At 37.8% G+C, this 14,672-nt stretch overlaps 1 protein-coding gene across 1 annotated transcript in view; it reads left to right on the forward strand.

Moving 5' to 3' along the window:
- Window positions 1-13,039, forward strand: part of GDAP2 (ganglioside induced differentiation associated protein 2) — a 75,141-nt gene extending 62,102 nt beyond the window's left edge. The window contains exon 14 of the mRNA XM_040230938.1: window positions 3,530-13,039. Coding sequence (XP_040086872.1) covers window positions 3,530-3,577 — 48 coding nt within the window. The 3' untranslated portion in view covers window positions 3,578-13,039. The remainder of the gene's footprint in view (window positions 1-3,529) is intronic.
- The last annotated feature ends 1,633 nt before the right edge of the window (window positions 13,040-14,672 follow it).

Raw genomic sequence — 14,672 nt, forward strand, 5'->3', positions numbered from 1 at the left:
CAGTTCATTTCAGTCACTCAGTCGTGCCTGACTCTTTGTGACCCCATGAACCGCAGCACGCCAGGCCTCCCTGTCCATCACCATCTCCCGGAGTTCACTCAGACTCAGGCTATCGAGTCTGTGATGCCATCCAGCCATCTCATCCTCTGTCGTCCCCTTCTCCTCCTGCTCCAAATCCCTCCCAGCATCAGGGTCTTTCCAATGAGTCAACTCTTCGCATGAGGTGTCCAAAGTACTGGAGCTTCAGCTTTAGCATCTTTCCTTCCAAAGAAATCCCAGGGTTGATCTCCTTCAGAATGGACTGGTTGGATCTCCTTGCAGTCCCAGGGACCCTCAAGAGTCTTAAGGGCCTACAAAGAAGGCTTTCATTAGATATCAACACCATCCTCAAGCTTGGTTTTGTTTTTCTGTCTTATATGTATGTGCTTTTAGGTTTGGTTTTTTGTTGTTGTTTTTTTTTAAGAATTAATCTATCAAATACAGGCCTAATTAATAATTTTATTTATCAAAATTAAATAACCTGCAATGTAACATCATCTTTGGATTATCTATCTGTACTGCTGCTGCTAAGTCACTTCAGTCGTGTCCGACTCTGTGCGACCCCATAGACGGCAGCCCACCAGGCTCCACCATCCCTGAGATTCTCCAGCAAGAACACTGGAGTGGGTTTCCATTTCCTTCTCCAGTGCATAAAAGTGAAAAGTGAAAGTTAAGTCGCTCAGTTATGTCCAACTCTTCACAACCCCATGGACTGAAGCCTACCAGGCTCCTCCGTCCATGGGATTTCCCAGGCAAGAATACTGGAGTAGGTTGCCATTGCCTACTAGAGCTTTCTAAAACTGAAATATTAGGTGCTTTATACCTAAAGCCAAGGAGAGGAATAAGAAGAGAGAAGAAACAGCTGAAGGTGTCAGGAGATGATGTGGACAGAGCAGGCAGAGAGCACATCCCTAGATCCTGGCACTCTTCACATTATGATCCTGGCGCTCCTTTGGTGCCTTTGTGGTCAGTGGAGAGTGTTGTACACAGAGAACTCGTGTGTTCCTATTTAGAAAGATGGCTAAAGAAACCATGTAGAGAAGGATTAGACAGAGTAAGACCCTAGGCAAGGAGACAAGTAAGAGGCTGTTCGAGAAAGCCAGGGGAGACTTGAGACTAGAGCTAAGCGGTGGTAGTGATAATGGTGAGGTTTGAAGACCTTAAGGCATAGTTAAAATTAGATATTTTAGGGAATAAAATCCCCAGCATTATGGTGACCAAGCAGCCAGCCACTGGGAGGAATAAAGGAGGAAAGAATCCTGAGGTAACTGCCAACATTACTGCTTTGGAAGACTTGGAGAATGTTATTGCCACCATCCCAGAGAAGCAGTTTGGAGAAACAGCACTAGGAAGCTCAGAGAGAGGAGACAGGTGGTCTCTGAAGTTTGTGACACATTAGGTTTGAGGTGCTGCATGGGAGGAGAAGGGGAGAACACAGGATGAGATGACTAGATGGCATCATCCACTCAATGGACATGAGTTTGAGCATGCTCCGGGAGATAGTGAAGGATGGAAAAGCCTGGCATGCTGCAGTCTGTGGGGTTACAGACTGAGTGACTGAACAGCAAATGAGACATTGAAGTGGAGGTCTAGAAACTGGATAGATAGTTCCTTGTAAAGAGAAGTTTTTCCTTTCCTAGAGAGAACTAAAAATATGCCTAGAGAAAAGGAAATGAGTGTACTGCTGGTCAATTTGATTACCATGGTCAAGAATGCTTTGCCCATAGTAGATTATTTATTGGGTGAAGATATGATATAGTGTTCATTATTGGCAGTCAGCTTCTATTTTTCTGGATCTTATGTGACTTAGAATAGCAACAGAAATTTCATAGGATTAAAAGGCACTTTTGAAGGTAATTTTTATCTATCTAGATCAAAATGGTACTGAGACCTTTTCAGAAAGGGAGCTAGTCAGCATTCGTATAATCAGAAAAGAGAGTATAGAGATTTACCTGGTCACAATTCTTCAAAGTTTTACAGTTGTTTCCAGAAAGAGAGAATATATTTGATTGCTCAGCAGGCTCTTCCACAGTGTGAGACTAATATAAAAGATCTATTTCATGGCATTAAGAATTAGATTTTCCCTTCTTTCTTTATCACAATTTAATGTTGATATAGGAAGCTTAGAAAAATACCGTATTGGAATAAAATAGAGAAGTCTTAAAGATGGATCGTAAACGTTTCTTTTTAGTTGAACTTCAGGATTTCTCTCTTCAGGCATGTATCTTAAGCATAGCATCTGTCCATATTGAAGATACTGGTGGGGTTAGTATAACAGATCTTGGTAGGAAATACTAAAATACAAAAAAAAAAAAAAATTTCTATTATTTTTTTTTCCCCCAAATATCCCAAAATGTAGCCAATCTTCAGATTTGGTTCTACCAAAAAAAATTTTTTTTAACCTTTTTGCTACCTGGTCAGGTTTATAATCAGAAAGTTTAAAAAAAAAACAAAGTTTTCCTAGATATTCTCTTTGTTTTCCTGGTTATGGTCCCAGATCAGTTTCTGCTCCAAAGCATCTGCTCTGAAGAATACAGAGCTTTTGATTGACTTAGTCACTCAAATAACATTTACCTTCCTACTGTGTTTAATACTGAATAGATTTAATGCTCCAGAACTATAATGTAAATATACCTTCAAGCAATGCTGTTTTTCACCCTACCTCATTCTTCATACCTAATTGTTATCTTACTTTTTTGTTTATAGCTTACTGAAAAAGTTACTTGTCAAAGAAATACTTCAATAACAGGAAATGAATCTTAAGTCTCATAAGTCTAATTTAGAGTCCAGCTAAAACTGTCTTGATTTTTAAGACAAAGTTAGCCAAGATAAAGTCAGAAACTTTCCCCTTACACTGATTTGTTGCTTTCTGCATTTGACAGTAAAATTCTGGCATTTAGTTCTCCATCTTGATCTTGAATGCCCTAAAAACTGTCCTCGTTAAAAGCCTTGCCACTCAGGCATGTCATGGAGAAGCTCATTTCTGCCAATATGGTTATTAAATTCCTCAAGGAGAATTTTTGTTTCTTATCTCAAAGATTCAGCACACAGCAGAACAACACAGTCTAATATGAAAGAATCTGGGCTTTAGATTTGAATAGACATGTATTTAAATTCAGGCTGTTTTGGTTGCCATCTCGGTGACTTAATCTGTGTGACCCTCAGTTTTCTGTTCTGTAAAATGAGGATGTTACTTACTTCATGGCATTATGTGAGGATATAAAAGGATAATGAAAGAAAAGTGCTGGCATATTGAATGTTAATAAATGGTAATATTTTTAAGTATCATTATCCTGATCACTTCTGCCTACATTATAGCAATTCTGACTGACCCCAGTGAAACTGCTGTGTTGGCTGAAGCCTGCTCAGGGCCAGGCATGTGCTGGACATTTCACATACATTATATCATTGACTCTAAATCCTTCTCTTTTATATTCCCAGTTACATTGGTCTTAGTATTTAATGTTCTTGTCATTTTTCCTTTCTGCAGGAAAATGGACCTTACTATACGTCTTATCTTCCATCACCAGATTTGTGACCTGCTGTCTTTCAGTGCTCCTGGTTTCTAAAGACTCCACTTTCTCTGCAGATCCACTACCTGTTGAAGCGATGCTCATTTTTGCTGTACAGCTCCAGAGAGCCTTTTGTCCCCCACCTCTCTGGTATTTTTTTATTGACTGTATATTTTCTGGCACATAGGCAATCTGAAAATAGTAGGCCATTCTGAACTGTATACTTATTTTAAATTTGTATATTTGTATCAAATGAAAATGTTCACTTTTAGAGGATTGTTAATAGCAATTGGGGAGCAACTTCTGAGTGTCTTTAGTTTCCTGGAAGGGCACCGGATTCTCCATGAGACAAGCCGCAATATTCGCATCATCCCTCTCACGTTGCACGCCTTCTGTGTGTATGCAAGTGTTTCTCAAAATATATAGAACCAGTGAATGCTGACCGGATGCATTGTTTGCTTCAGATCCTGGCATTACATTTTATTAAAGATAATTTGGTGAGGATAAAAGAGAATCATCTGGGATCAGGGATGTAGAAAAAAAAGTATCTGATCAAAAATGTCAAAAATCGTTAGCGAGATACAGGTCTTAGAATTTTACTGCACCAGTTAAGACAAAGACTTAAGGACTAAAGTTCCTGAGCTTGTATGATTTAAGATTGTCTCTGTTACGGTCTCAACAGTGGAGGAAAAACAAGAAGACTGTTCTTCAGCCTTTTCCTACCACCAGAGGTGGTTTGGTCTCCATATTCAACAGGACAGCACATATTAGTAATCTTAGTAGAGGGTATCTCTTGAGATGCCATCAGGGAACTTTAGAGAGAGTGCTGCTTTCCCAGAGTTGTGAATGATTCTATTTGGCTCTTAGGCCTACTTCCTCTGCGGACATTTCCTAGCCATGTGTCTTGAGTTGTCTACGTCAATATGAAGGAAGTGTGTTGACATGAACAAAACACCAGACCACTTTTGCAACTCAGGCTCTATTTGTGCCTTAGCTTGACTAAAAATTAGAATAAAGCTAGCTACCTCACAGAGGTATCATGAGGATAGCATTCAGAAAGGGCTTTTGATATCTTTGGATGAAAAATGCTGTGCGGTGGGGTGTCTTCAGTTAGTTTTTCAATAATAAATAAAAATACTTGAGGGAGTGCTACAGGACACTCCGCTTGTCCTTGGCACATTTTGAGTGACTTCCCTTTCCTTGCAACAAGAGTTAGTGCAGAATCCCAACCCTTAGGATCCCCTCCTATTTTTGTCCAGGTGTCTTCTGGCCTACTCCTTCTCCAGCGCTACACTTTAGCGAGAGGCATCTGTTAGCCATTTTAAATGTTACTTCTTGAATGAAGGTCACACCGACATCATTTCCATCTGGGTTTCTTCATATTCCTTTTAATTCCTGCATTCCCCGCCCCGCCCCACCCCCCCGCCCGCCCAATCTCCCTCACCCCATCATGTACACTGGCAGTTCGGAGAAAAAAATTAGAATTCATCTATTGTGCTCAGGATTGATGCTTCCAAGGGTCCCACTCCCTTAGGTCCAAATTAGTTCTTCAGTGGAGATAAAAGAAACATCGTTTTTCATTTATGATAGAGAAATGCCCCTGTAGTTGTGTTAACCCCATCCTCTGTTTTCCTGCATAAACAAGAAGGGCCTTTACATTTCTCAGAAAACCAGTCTTATCTTTTGCATGTAATGGACACATCTGCTTTCTGCCGGTAATCAAAACCACTTGTTTCTCGCATATGCTTGTTTGTTAAGGACTTCCTGTTATGTTCCCTAGGTCATCAGGTCTAGACACCCAGTCAGATGTCTGGTATTAACCTTCATCTCAAACAGTACTACTTCAATCCTTTGAGCCTTGACTTTTAAAAATCTGAAAAATTAGCTTAATCTTCTCCAGTCAATTCTTAGATCATATTTGAGGTGACGTTTCACTAGGACCAGTTGTAAAAATACTCCAGCTTTTCTCTGTTATAGCTGGACTTGGCTACCTCACGTTGGCATCTGGCCTGAATCATTTCCTTAGAGGGTTCAAGCTACTTTGCTGTTTGGAAAGAACCAAATTTTACAATTTCTTATAGGCAGTAATTTATAAAAGATGTCCCTTTGCAATATTCACAGCAATATATTAATGATTAATAGCAAGCAAGAATGTTCAAATGATGTCCTAGAGTTAAAGGTGGTATGGGGCTATATACATGTCAACTGCATTTAATAATTTAATAATGACTAAAGATAAGATTGCTCTTCTCAGTGAAACTGAATCTGGTATTGGACCAAGTTCATGCTTTTATATAGCTGTCTGAAATGTTATGTAATGAAGTTCTTTCAATGTACTAAATCCTAAGAGGGGGGCATAGTGACCTTGATGTTGAAATGATAAAGTAACTTTCAGGGTACCTGCCTAGGTGACACATACCACTTTCAAGGATACACACATTAGAGAATAAATAGGTGGAGATGACCCCTAGCATCTGATATTAATTCAAAGCATCCTCAAGTCCTTAATTTAATTAAATTTCTGTCATGCCAAATGCTAGTTGAATTGAGGTAGCAACTACTTATAGACTGTTAAGTTAATTTAAATTAGTTCATGGAAGACATAATATGATTTTTAAAATAAGTATGTTTCTTGCTTCAGTATATATTTCGGTTCCTAACTCATCTGTATTCATTCTTAACTCTTCTATTTTGCTATTTCTTGATGGCAAAAAGACCTGAGAAAAGCTCAGTATTTATTAGACTCAAGGTTTAGAGACCAGGTGGTTCGTATCTTAAAGATTTTTTCTTTATTTAATAATATATCTTATTTCATTGGCTGATGCTCCATTATATTTATTTTTTCTAAAGTAAACTCTATAATAGTTGAGACTAAGAGAGGATTTTTAGATTACCTTTTAGGGTAAATGGATATAGATTTTTTTATCAAATATCTGAAGTTCAAAATGATTTAATCTCATTTCTAGAGAGAGATGGGTATAATCACTGTAGAAGCAAAGCATGGCTTGCCTGTTTCTACCTGTCTTTGCTCAAATATTATTTAATGAATTCAAACTATAGATAATGGTTTAATCTTTCCTTTGCCACAGTTAATAGGAAAGCCAGAAAATATAGGTTCAGTATGAGCTAAAAAATCACTCCTGGTGTTTCCCCTGGTACATTGTCTGTGTATGTATGTATATAGTTTAAATTGCTTAATATATGAACAGAAATTATTGGAATTTGCCCTGGAAAGATAAAATTTTTATGGTTCTAGTAACGGGTTGATTGTATTAAGGACCAAAAGTACTACAAGATAGCATGTAAACCTCTTAAGATTAGAGTTAGCCAGTGACTTTCAGATTGTGGTTCTCTTAGGTTATAGTCATTGTAATCACCAAGCACTAGAGTGTTTCACCTAGGTAGGTGCTAGTATACCTCATAGTATGGGATGGACTCTTGGTTGGCAATGCCAAAGAACGTGAAGGATAAAGGAGGGTTTTAACCTGTGATCTAGGTCATTTCATAAACACAGATGATAAGGATTGCCTAGAAGGTCTAACCATTTATACATGTATATCTATATCTACATACATATTTATCTTTATACACAGTAATCTGGTTTGTTTTACATTCTTTGAATATGGTTTAAATGGCCCATATGTAGAGAACATAAAGCAATAAATAGCCTAGTTTAAGCTTTGATTTTACCAAAATAGCCCTTGAAAAGATGGTATCAAGGTCTTTTTAGATATTAGTGACTCCCTTGGATATTAGTTACTAACTCGGTTACTAACTAGTGTTTCTAAGAACACTATCTCTGAATCTTAAGTACAACGTGATTTAAGTGTATAGGGCCTCTGAGTTCAGGTCTTCCCTCGTGGCTCAGATGATAGAGATGCTACCTGCAGTGCAGGAAACCCAGGTTCAGTCCCTGGGTTGAGAAGATCCCCTGGAAAAAGGAATGGCTACCCACTCCAGTATTCTTGAGAATTCCATGGACAAAGGAGCCTAGCAGGCTACAGTCCATGGGATGTCAAGAGTCAGACATGTCTGAGCAACTAACATGAACAAAGTCTGAGTTCAAGATTAAAAGTATAAATATTCTTTAGGTAAATTATACTGACAAAATCATAACTGCTGAATGTGAGCTAATATTTTTGTTGAACAGTTAAAACCAACACATTTTGTATATACAATCATATCTTTTTTTTTTTTTTTCTGGTGGTGTGTTTTGTTAGTGTAATCACACAGTCATCATAAACTGAGCCAAGACTTTGTCAAACCAGATGTTGTAGACCAAAACTTTTAAACAAGAGCCGAACATATGTAAATGATTTTAATTGCTTTTGGGCAAAGGAGACCTAACAAAGTTTTGATTGATGTGATCTTGAGATTTATTTATTCAAAATTCAAAAGTTTTGAATATTTTTCATTTAAAAATGTATTTTGTTCTTTTTGAATTAGAAGTTAGATCCCTTATAAAGAGAGTCCCCCTCTATACAAATACAGCCATTAAGAGCTGGTTAGTAAAATGGTAATGTTTGTATTGAACCCCAGGGTTAGGACAGTCTTTTATGGCCACTATACCTGGCATTTTTCTAATCACTTAAATTCGCCTACAGAGCAGTATAAAATGCAGTAAATTTTATTGTCAACCTTTTCTATGGAGACCTAGGCTGGTGCTTCTCAAATTTTAATGTGAATGTATTAAATCAGCCAGGAATACATTAAAATGCAGATTCTGATATAGTAGGTCAGGGTGGAGCCTGGGATTTTCAGTTTCTTTTTTTTTTTTTGGCCATGCCACATGGCATGTGGGATCTTAGTTCCCTGACCAGGGATTGAACATACGCCGCCTCCTGCCTTGGAAGCCCAGAATCTTAACCACTGGACCACTGAGGAAGTTCTCAATGCTCAATTTCTAACAAGCTCTTAGGTGATTATCAGTGCTCCTAGTTGAAAGACCACATTTCAAGAGCCTAGACTATATTTAGCTTCCATATTGTCCCTGTTTCTGGTAAAAGGGACAGAACTTATCCTTGTAGTAATACCTTCTGCAGGCCAGGCATTCCCACATTCCTTATCTCATTTAATCCTCTTAACAAATCCTCTGAAGTATGTGGTGATAGAGGCTAAGTGCTGCTAAAGCCCAAACACACAAGCAATGCAGTATAGAGCGGTGTTTCTCAAACTTGAATAACACACATCCCCTCTTACTACAGAAAAATTCTCTTAGCTCCTCAGTTTTTTACTTTATTTATTATAGTGTTATCTATGTATATATAAAGTTACATATAAATGCCTTATGCTTATAGCTCTTGCACAAACATAAAATCAAAAGTTTACAGATCAGACACAAACGATAAAACTAATGCAATTTAAAATAGCATTGACTAAGTGTGGTGGATGCCGGTGTTTTGCCAAGGTGAAGCTGTGAAATGATTACGGTACTGAGTACTGTGCCACAGGTTGGATATTCAGCATGCCGCTACTAACTACCACATGTGTGGTGACTCAGCTCTCCCGCTCTTTGCTCAAACTGTAACACTTCTTTGTGTAGCACATAGTGGTGGTGGTTGGTCTCCATGTAGCTTCAGTACATCATTCCCCTATTAAGTTAGTCTCTGTTCTCCATAAGCTTCCACAACTAAAGCAGAGCCTGGCTTTAACACGCAAGTTAAATGATGCAAACCAGGGCTGTGAAACATATTTGGCTGTAAGGCAGTTATCCAGATAATTCAGAACATGAATACTGATTATTTTTTAGAAGTTCCATCAACATGAAAACTGTCTAATTCTCATAGTAAACTCCTGAGTCTCTCATCCCACAAACATACACACAGACTCTTAACTCCCCTTTCCCCTCCTCTCTCTCCCAACAAGAATTTTTCATGGTGGTTAACAGCACTGGTCCTTTGGCTTCTGACATACCTGGATTCAGAACTGGGCATGTTTCTCAGCATTTTCTGAATTTCACTGTTTTCATGTATTAAACAGGGATAATAATACTGATTCAATAATTAAGAGAAATATATGTAATTATATTCATAAAACATGCATAGTAAGTGTTTATAAGTGGTAGCTACCATAGCTTTGATTAGAAGTAATAAGTAACATTTGGCGATTTACTTTGTGCCTCTAATGTTGCAAAAGTCTTTGCATATGTTATCTTACATACTGTGTTGTAGATTGTTGTTATTCGGTCACTAAGTTGCATTCGACTCTTTGTATCCATATAGACTGCACCCCGCCAGGCTCCCTGTCCTTCACTATCTCCCAGAGTTTGCTCAAATTCATGTCCATTGAGTCATTGATGCTGTCTGACTGTCTCATCCTCTGCTGCTTTCTTCTCCTTTTGCCTTCAATCTTTCTCAGCATCAGGGTCTTTTCCAAATGAATCGGCTCTTTGCATCAGGTGGCCAAAGTATTGGAGCTTCAGTTGTAGGATTAGGCTTCAAATCCAAGTCTGACTGCAAAGCTCATGCTCTTACAAAAAATAATTAATATAGAATATCAACACTAAGTTGCTTATTTTAAAAGTTATTTAATGTTAAATTGTATTTTCTCAAAATTTTTGTTATAAAATCAATGATATTTCCCTGAAGGAGGAATGGCTAAGGTTCCTTTTAATGATTGTATGATGTGCTAATCAAATTGACACATGATAAATTTAAGTTTCTTTTAAAGGCTCTCTTGCTAGGTTGTGGTCCAGTGAAGATACTAGGTCCATTAGGCTTCACTTGTGCATTATTGTTCTCTTGTATATTTAAGACCTGTAACTAATGGTATTATATAACATGAGATTCTTATTGAATCTCTCTCAACGTAGCTTTTTTGCAGAAAATAATTCCCCCTTCCCATGGTACTATCCTGCTATTCCTTGATAGTCTGAGAAATAATATACAAACATCTTAATTTTCACCTGTGAGACACATTTTTAAAAATTGTCCTAACTGTTCTTTAAAATAGTTACTATTAGTACGTCTGTCATTTCCTAGTTTTCTGTTAAAAAAAAAAAAAAACACTAGAATTTTAAAAAACAAACAAACGTATCTGTTGGCCAGATGTTTATTTCTTGTTTTGTTTTGCTTTGCTTTTTTTCTCTAATTAAGTATTGGGAGAATATACTAGGAGGGAGTTGTAAGAGGAACTCATTTATTAACAAAGATAGTAAACATTTGCATAAATGATTAGAATTAGTTGGAGACACATGAAATGTGAGGCTGTCATTGAATTTTATTAAAATCTATCATAAAAATACCTCCCTTTATGCCATCTTACACAGAAGCAGGATAATCTCTTGTGGAAATTATTGATTCTTTTTCCAATCCAGCCTCTTTCCCCCACCCCATCAGCAAGATCTTTAAGCTCAGTGAATGTGTGCCTCTCTGTCCATGTGAGTTACCGAGATAAAAGATGTGTTCTCTGGGTTACTTCACTGCCTCACCCCATATCACAGCATAAAAATCTTTCTGTGGCTTCATATTACGGATATGGCTGAGCTCTACATGATTTTCTCTATTTTAGCAGTCTGTTAATTGATTTAGGGTATGAGCCCTTCCTTAGTTTACGTTATTCTCCTCTTTCTTTTATTAATTTTAAGACTGGTTCATTCTACCTTTTCTCTTATTATTTGGAAATAGTGCCTTCTGGTTTTTTGCCTCTTTAAAATCCAGATTTGTTCTCTGTAAGTAGGTATATGAAGCATTTGACTATTTCATTATGTCTCCTAGTTCAGATGTATCTGGCATTTTCACTCTGAAATACTAGTTAGGAATTATAACATCATTGACTTTTTAAACATAGATGGGTTATGTTTTCTATGAATTTTATTTCTTGTAGTAAAAGTAAGTTTTAAAAATTTTATGTGAAAGGGGGTATTGGTTCTCAAAGAATAGAGAACCACTGAACTCTCTCATCGTACTGATGAAGAAGTAGAGGCCAAGCAGGTTAAGGCAGCCTGGACTCCTCACCAGATCCTGTGGATTTCAGATTGTTTGAAGGTGACCTTGACATCTATAGCTGGAGCTCTTTGGTTTAACTGTGTTTGCCCAGCTGCTTGATTTTCACATTCCTTCTTATGTCCTCCAAAGCAGATTTTATTTTTATCATTTTTTAATTTATGTTGTGCTTGACTTAGCCAAGTTCCAGGGAAGGACCAAGTTCGGGAATTAACAGCAGAGGTTATCAGTCATTCAGGGACTGTGAAAATATTTGGGGATGAGAGATAGTTGTTCATTTGAAGTTATAGGTGTGAGATTTTAGTTTTTTACCCAACTATCCATTCACTCCCATTCACTGTCCACCTCTTAAGTAAAAATTCCTCCTTCCAACAAAACTGAACAAGAAAGCAGCTTTTAAAGCATTTGATTTTGGAAACACTGAGAAAATGCCAATCTGAAAATGATAAACTTATACCACCTAGAGAACTGCACAGACTTTGGCAGTGGTACCCTATCAAGTACCAAAGCACACCAAAATAGGCTCTGTATTAACATTGTGGAGGCTCTTGCAGGAGAAACTAAATTCTTATCTATGAGCCCATTTTTCTGTCATGTAGTTTTTTTTAAATGTAAATTTATTTATTTTAATTGAAGGCTAATTACTTTACAATATTGTGTTGGTTTTGCCATACATCAACATGATGTCATGTGGTTTTATAGCATAGAAATTCTCTACTTCTTCCTGAGTCAGTGAGCAAGGTCACAGTACAGAGAAATGCTATACTTCTTCCACTCATTCAGTAAATGGTTCCTAAGGATCTATACATTAAAACAATGCTGGCTGCTGTAACAAATAACAATGGATGTGCTTAACGGCTTAAACACATTAGAAAATGTATTTCGCACATAAAGCCTGAATAGATATTACTGGGGAGCAAGCACTCCTAGTCCTGATTCAGAGACCTGAACTTCAATTTTGTGGCTCCATCATCTTCGACATGTGGCTTTCAGATTGTTAGTTGCTCAGTCATGTCTGATTCTTTGTGATTCCATGGCCTATACATCCAGCCAGGCTCCTCCATCCATGGAGTTTTCCAGGCAAGAATAGGGAGTGGGTAGCCATTCCCTTCTCCAGGAGATCTTCTTGACTCAGAGATCGAACCCCTGTCTCCTGCATTGCAGCCAGACTCTTTACCTTCTGAGCCATCAGGGAAGCCCCATGGCTTTCAAAGGATACACACTTTTCCATTTCAAGCTGGCGGAAGGGGAAGAACATGGAGGACTTGCCGGACCTAGAGGTGACACATAGCACTTCCATTCATATTCCTCTATTTAGAACTTAATCATTGGCTGTACGGGGGAGCCTGGTGGGCTGCCGTCTACGGGGTCGCACAGAGTCAGACACGGCTGAAGCGACTTAGCAGCAGCAGCATACCTAACAGCAAGGTCAGGAGGTGGGGAATACAGACTAACTGGGCCCAGGAAGAGAGGCATAGGAACTTGGTGCCCAGCTTTTGGCAATAATCCAAGCAGTCTACTACATGCTAGAAAAAATATAAAAAATATGTTCCAACCACGAAGGAATAAATCACCCTGCAATGAAAGAAATGCTCCACTAGAGAGATGTCAAACGTCAGAGAAGGGTGTTGGCACATGATCACAACTTTGCCTGAAACAAAATCCCATGGCATAGCCTAGGACATACCTGTAAACTGAAGCTCCTGGTTCAGACCCTCTACACCAAATGTGCTTGTACTCTAGAGCAGAAAGAATACAGAGGCATCCAGATGCCTCTTCCTGCATCTTATAATATCTTACTACTTCAGTTCTGTGGATCAAGAGTATTGGCTTCTTAGAAATGCGTACTCTTCAGGCCTTACCCCAGAACTATGGAATCAAAATGTGCATCTTATCAAGGTTCCCCCAGTGACTGGCATGCACATTAATTTTGAGAGTTACATTGTGATCCTGGCTCTGACACTTATTAGTGTGACTTTAGCCATATTGTCCCAACTCTGTCCCCTCCCTTCATCTGGAGAGTGGGGGGTAATTGGATATCGGGGTAGCTCTCTAGAGATGATGTACACAAATGTAAAACACCACCTGACTGTCAGCAAGCATTGGATATTCTCTTACACTAAGTATTTACTTTGAAAAACAACTGTAAGGAGACACAGCTCTTTGAACTGTTAACTCTTTGAACGCATCCTCTTTCAACCCTTAGGACTTCAGCCCTTTGAAATGGTGAGAGGTCTTTTATTCATATGGTTTAGTGTCCCTTAGAAATGCGTCAGCTCAGAAAAAATAAACATTTCCAAAGTCAGCGAATGGTGTTTGTCCTAGTACGCCCTAATATAGACAGCAGCCATGATCTCAATCAGTGAATTTTGTAAACTTTAAAGTATACACGGACATGATCTACTTACATGCCAAACCTTGAGAGACAGTAAATTCTTAAGGAACTTTAGTTATATATAGTAACCTTAGATTAATTGAAACAGGAAAAACCATTTATTTATAAATTAAATAATTTGCTTCAACTAGAAAATAACTTGGTTTTCAGCCTTTTGGAAATGTTTTTTTTTTTTTTTGTATAATCTTTGTGCCTCATTTAGTAAGTGTAATATATGCATATTAAAGTTAATTTTTGCTTTATGTAATGATTTAGAAAGCATATCTAGATCTTTCAGCACCTTGGGTTTATCTTTTTAATACTCTTTCTCTTAATCCTATGTGGTTAGTGGTTATGTGGTTAGAAATTTATCAGAGTTAAGGCTGAATAGGTACTGCTCTAAGAATACAATCTGAGACTTAAAAGCATCTTTAAAGTCAGATCCTAATATCAGCTTATTTGATTTTTTTCCTCTTGCTCCTAAGTTACAATTTTAAAATTTCAGTTTAATTAAATTATGTTTATTGATTTTATGGGTGGTTTACTATAGTTCATCAGATTATTTAAAATTAGGAAATAAATTGAAAGACTAACTATTATGGCTTTCACTCAAGGAAAGGAACAAGACAAGAACCACTTGCGTTTTAGTTCAGATGGGAGCATCTCAGTCTAAATGTGCCCCTATGCATTTAGACCTAGCCTCCCAAGTCATAGAGAAATCATCCTTCCCATCTGACAAGTGAGGTCCAAAATGTTGCAAGTTGTTTCCTTTGTACAACACTTAATGCAAGATCAGAACTAAGA

The sequence above is a fragment of the Oryx dammah genome, unplaced genomic scaffold (assembly GCF_014754425.2).
Source record: "Oryx dammah isolate SB20612 unplaced genomic scaffold, SCBI_Odam_1.1 HiC_scaffold_28, whole genome shotgun sequence".
Classification (NCBI taxonomy): Eukaryota; Metazoa; Chordata; class Mammalia; order Artiodactyla; family Bovidae; genus Oryx; species Oryx dammah.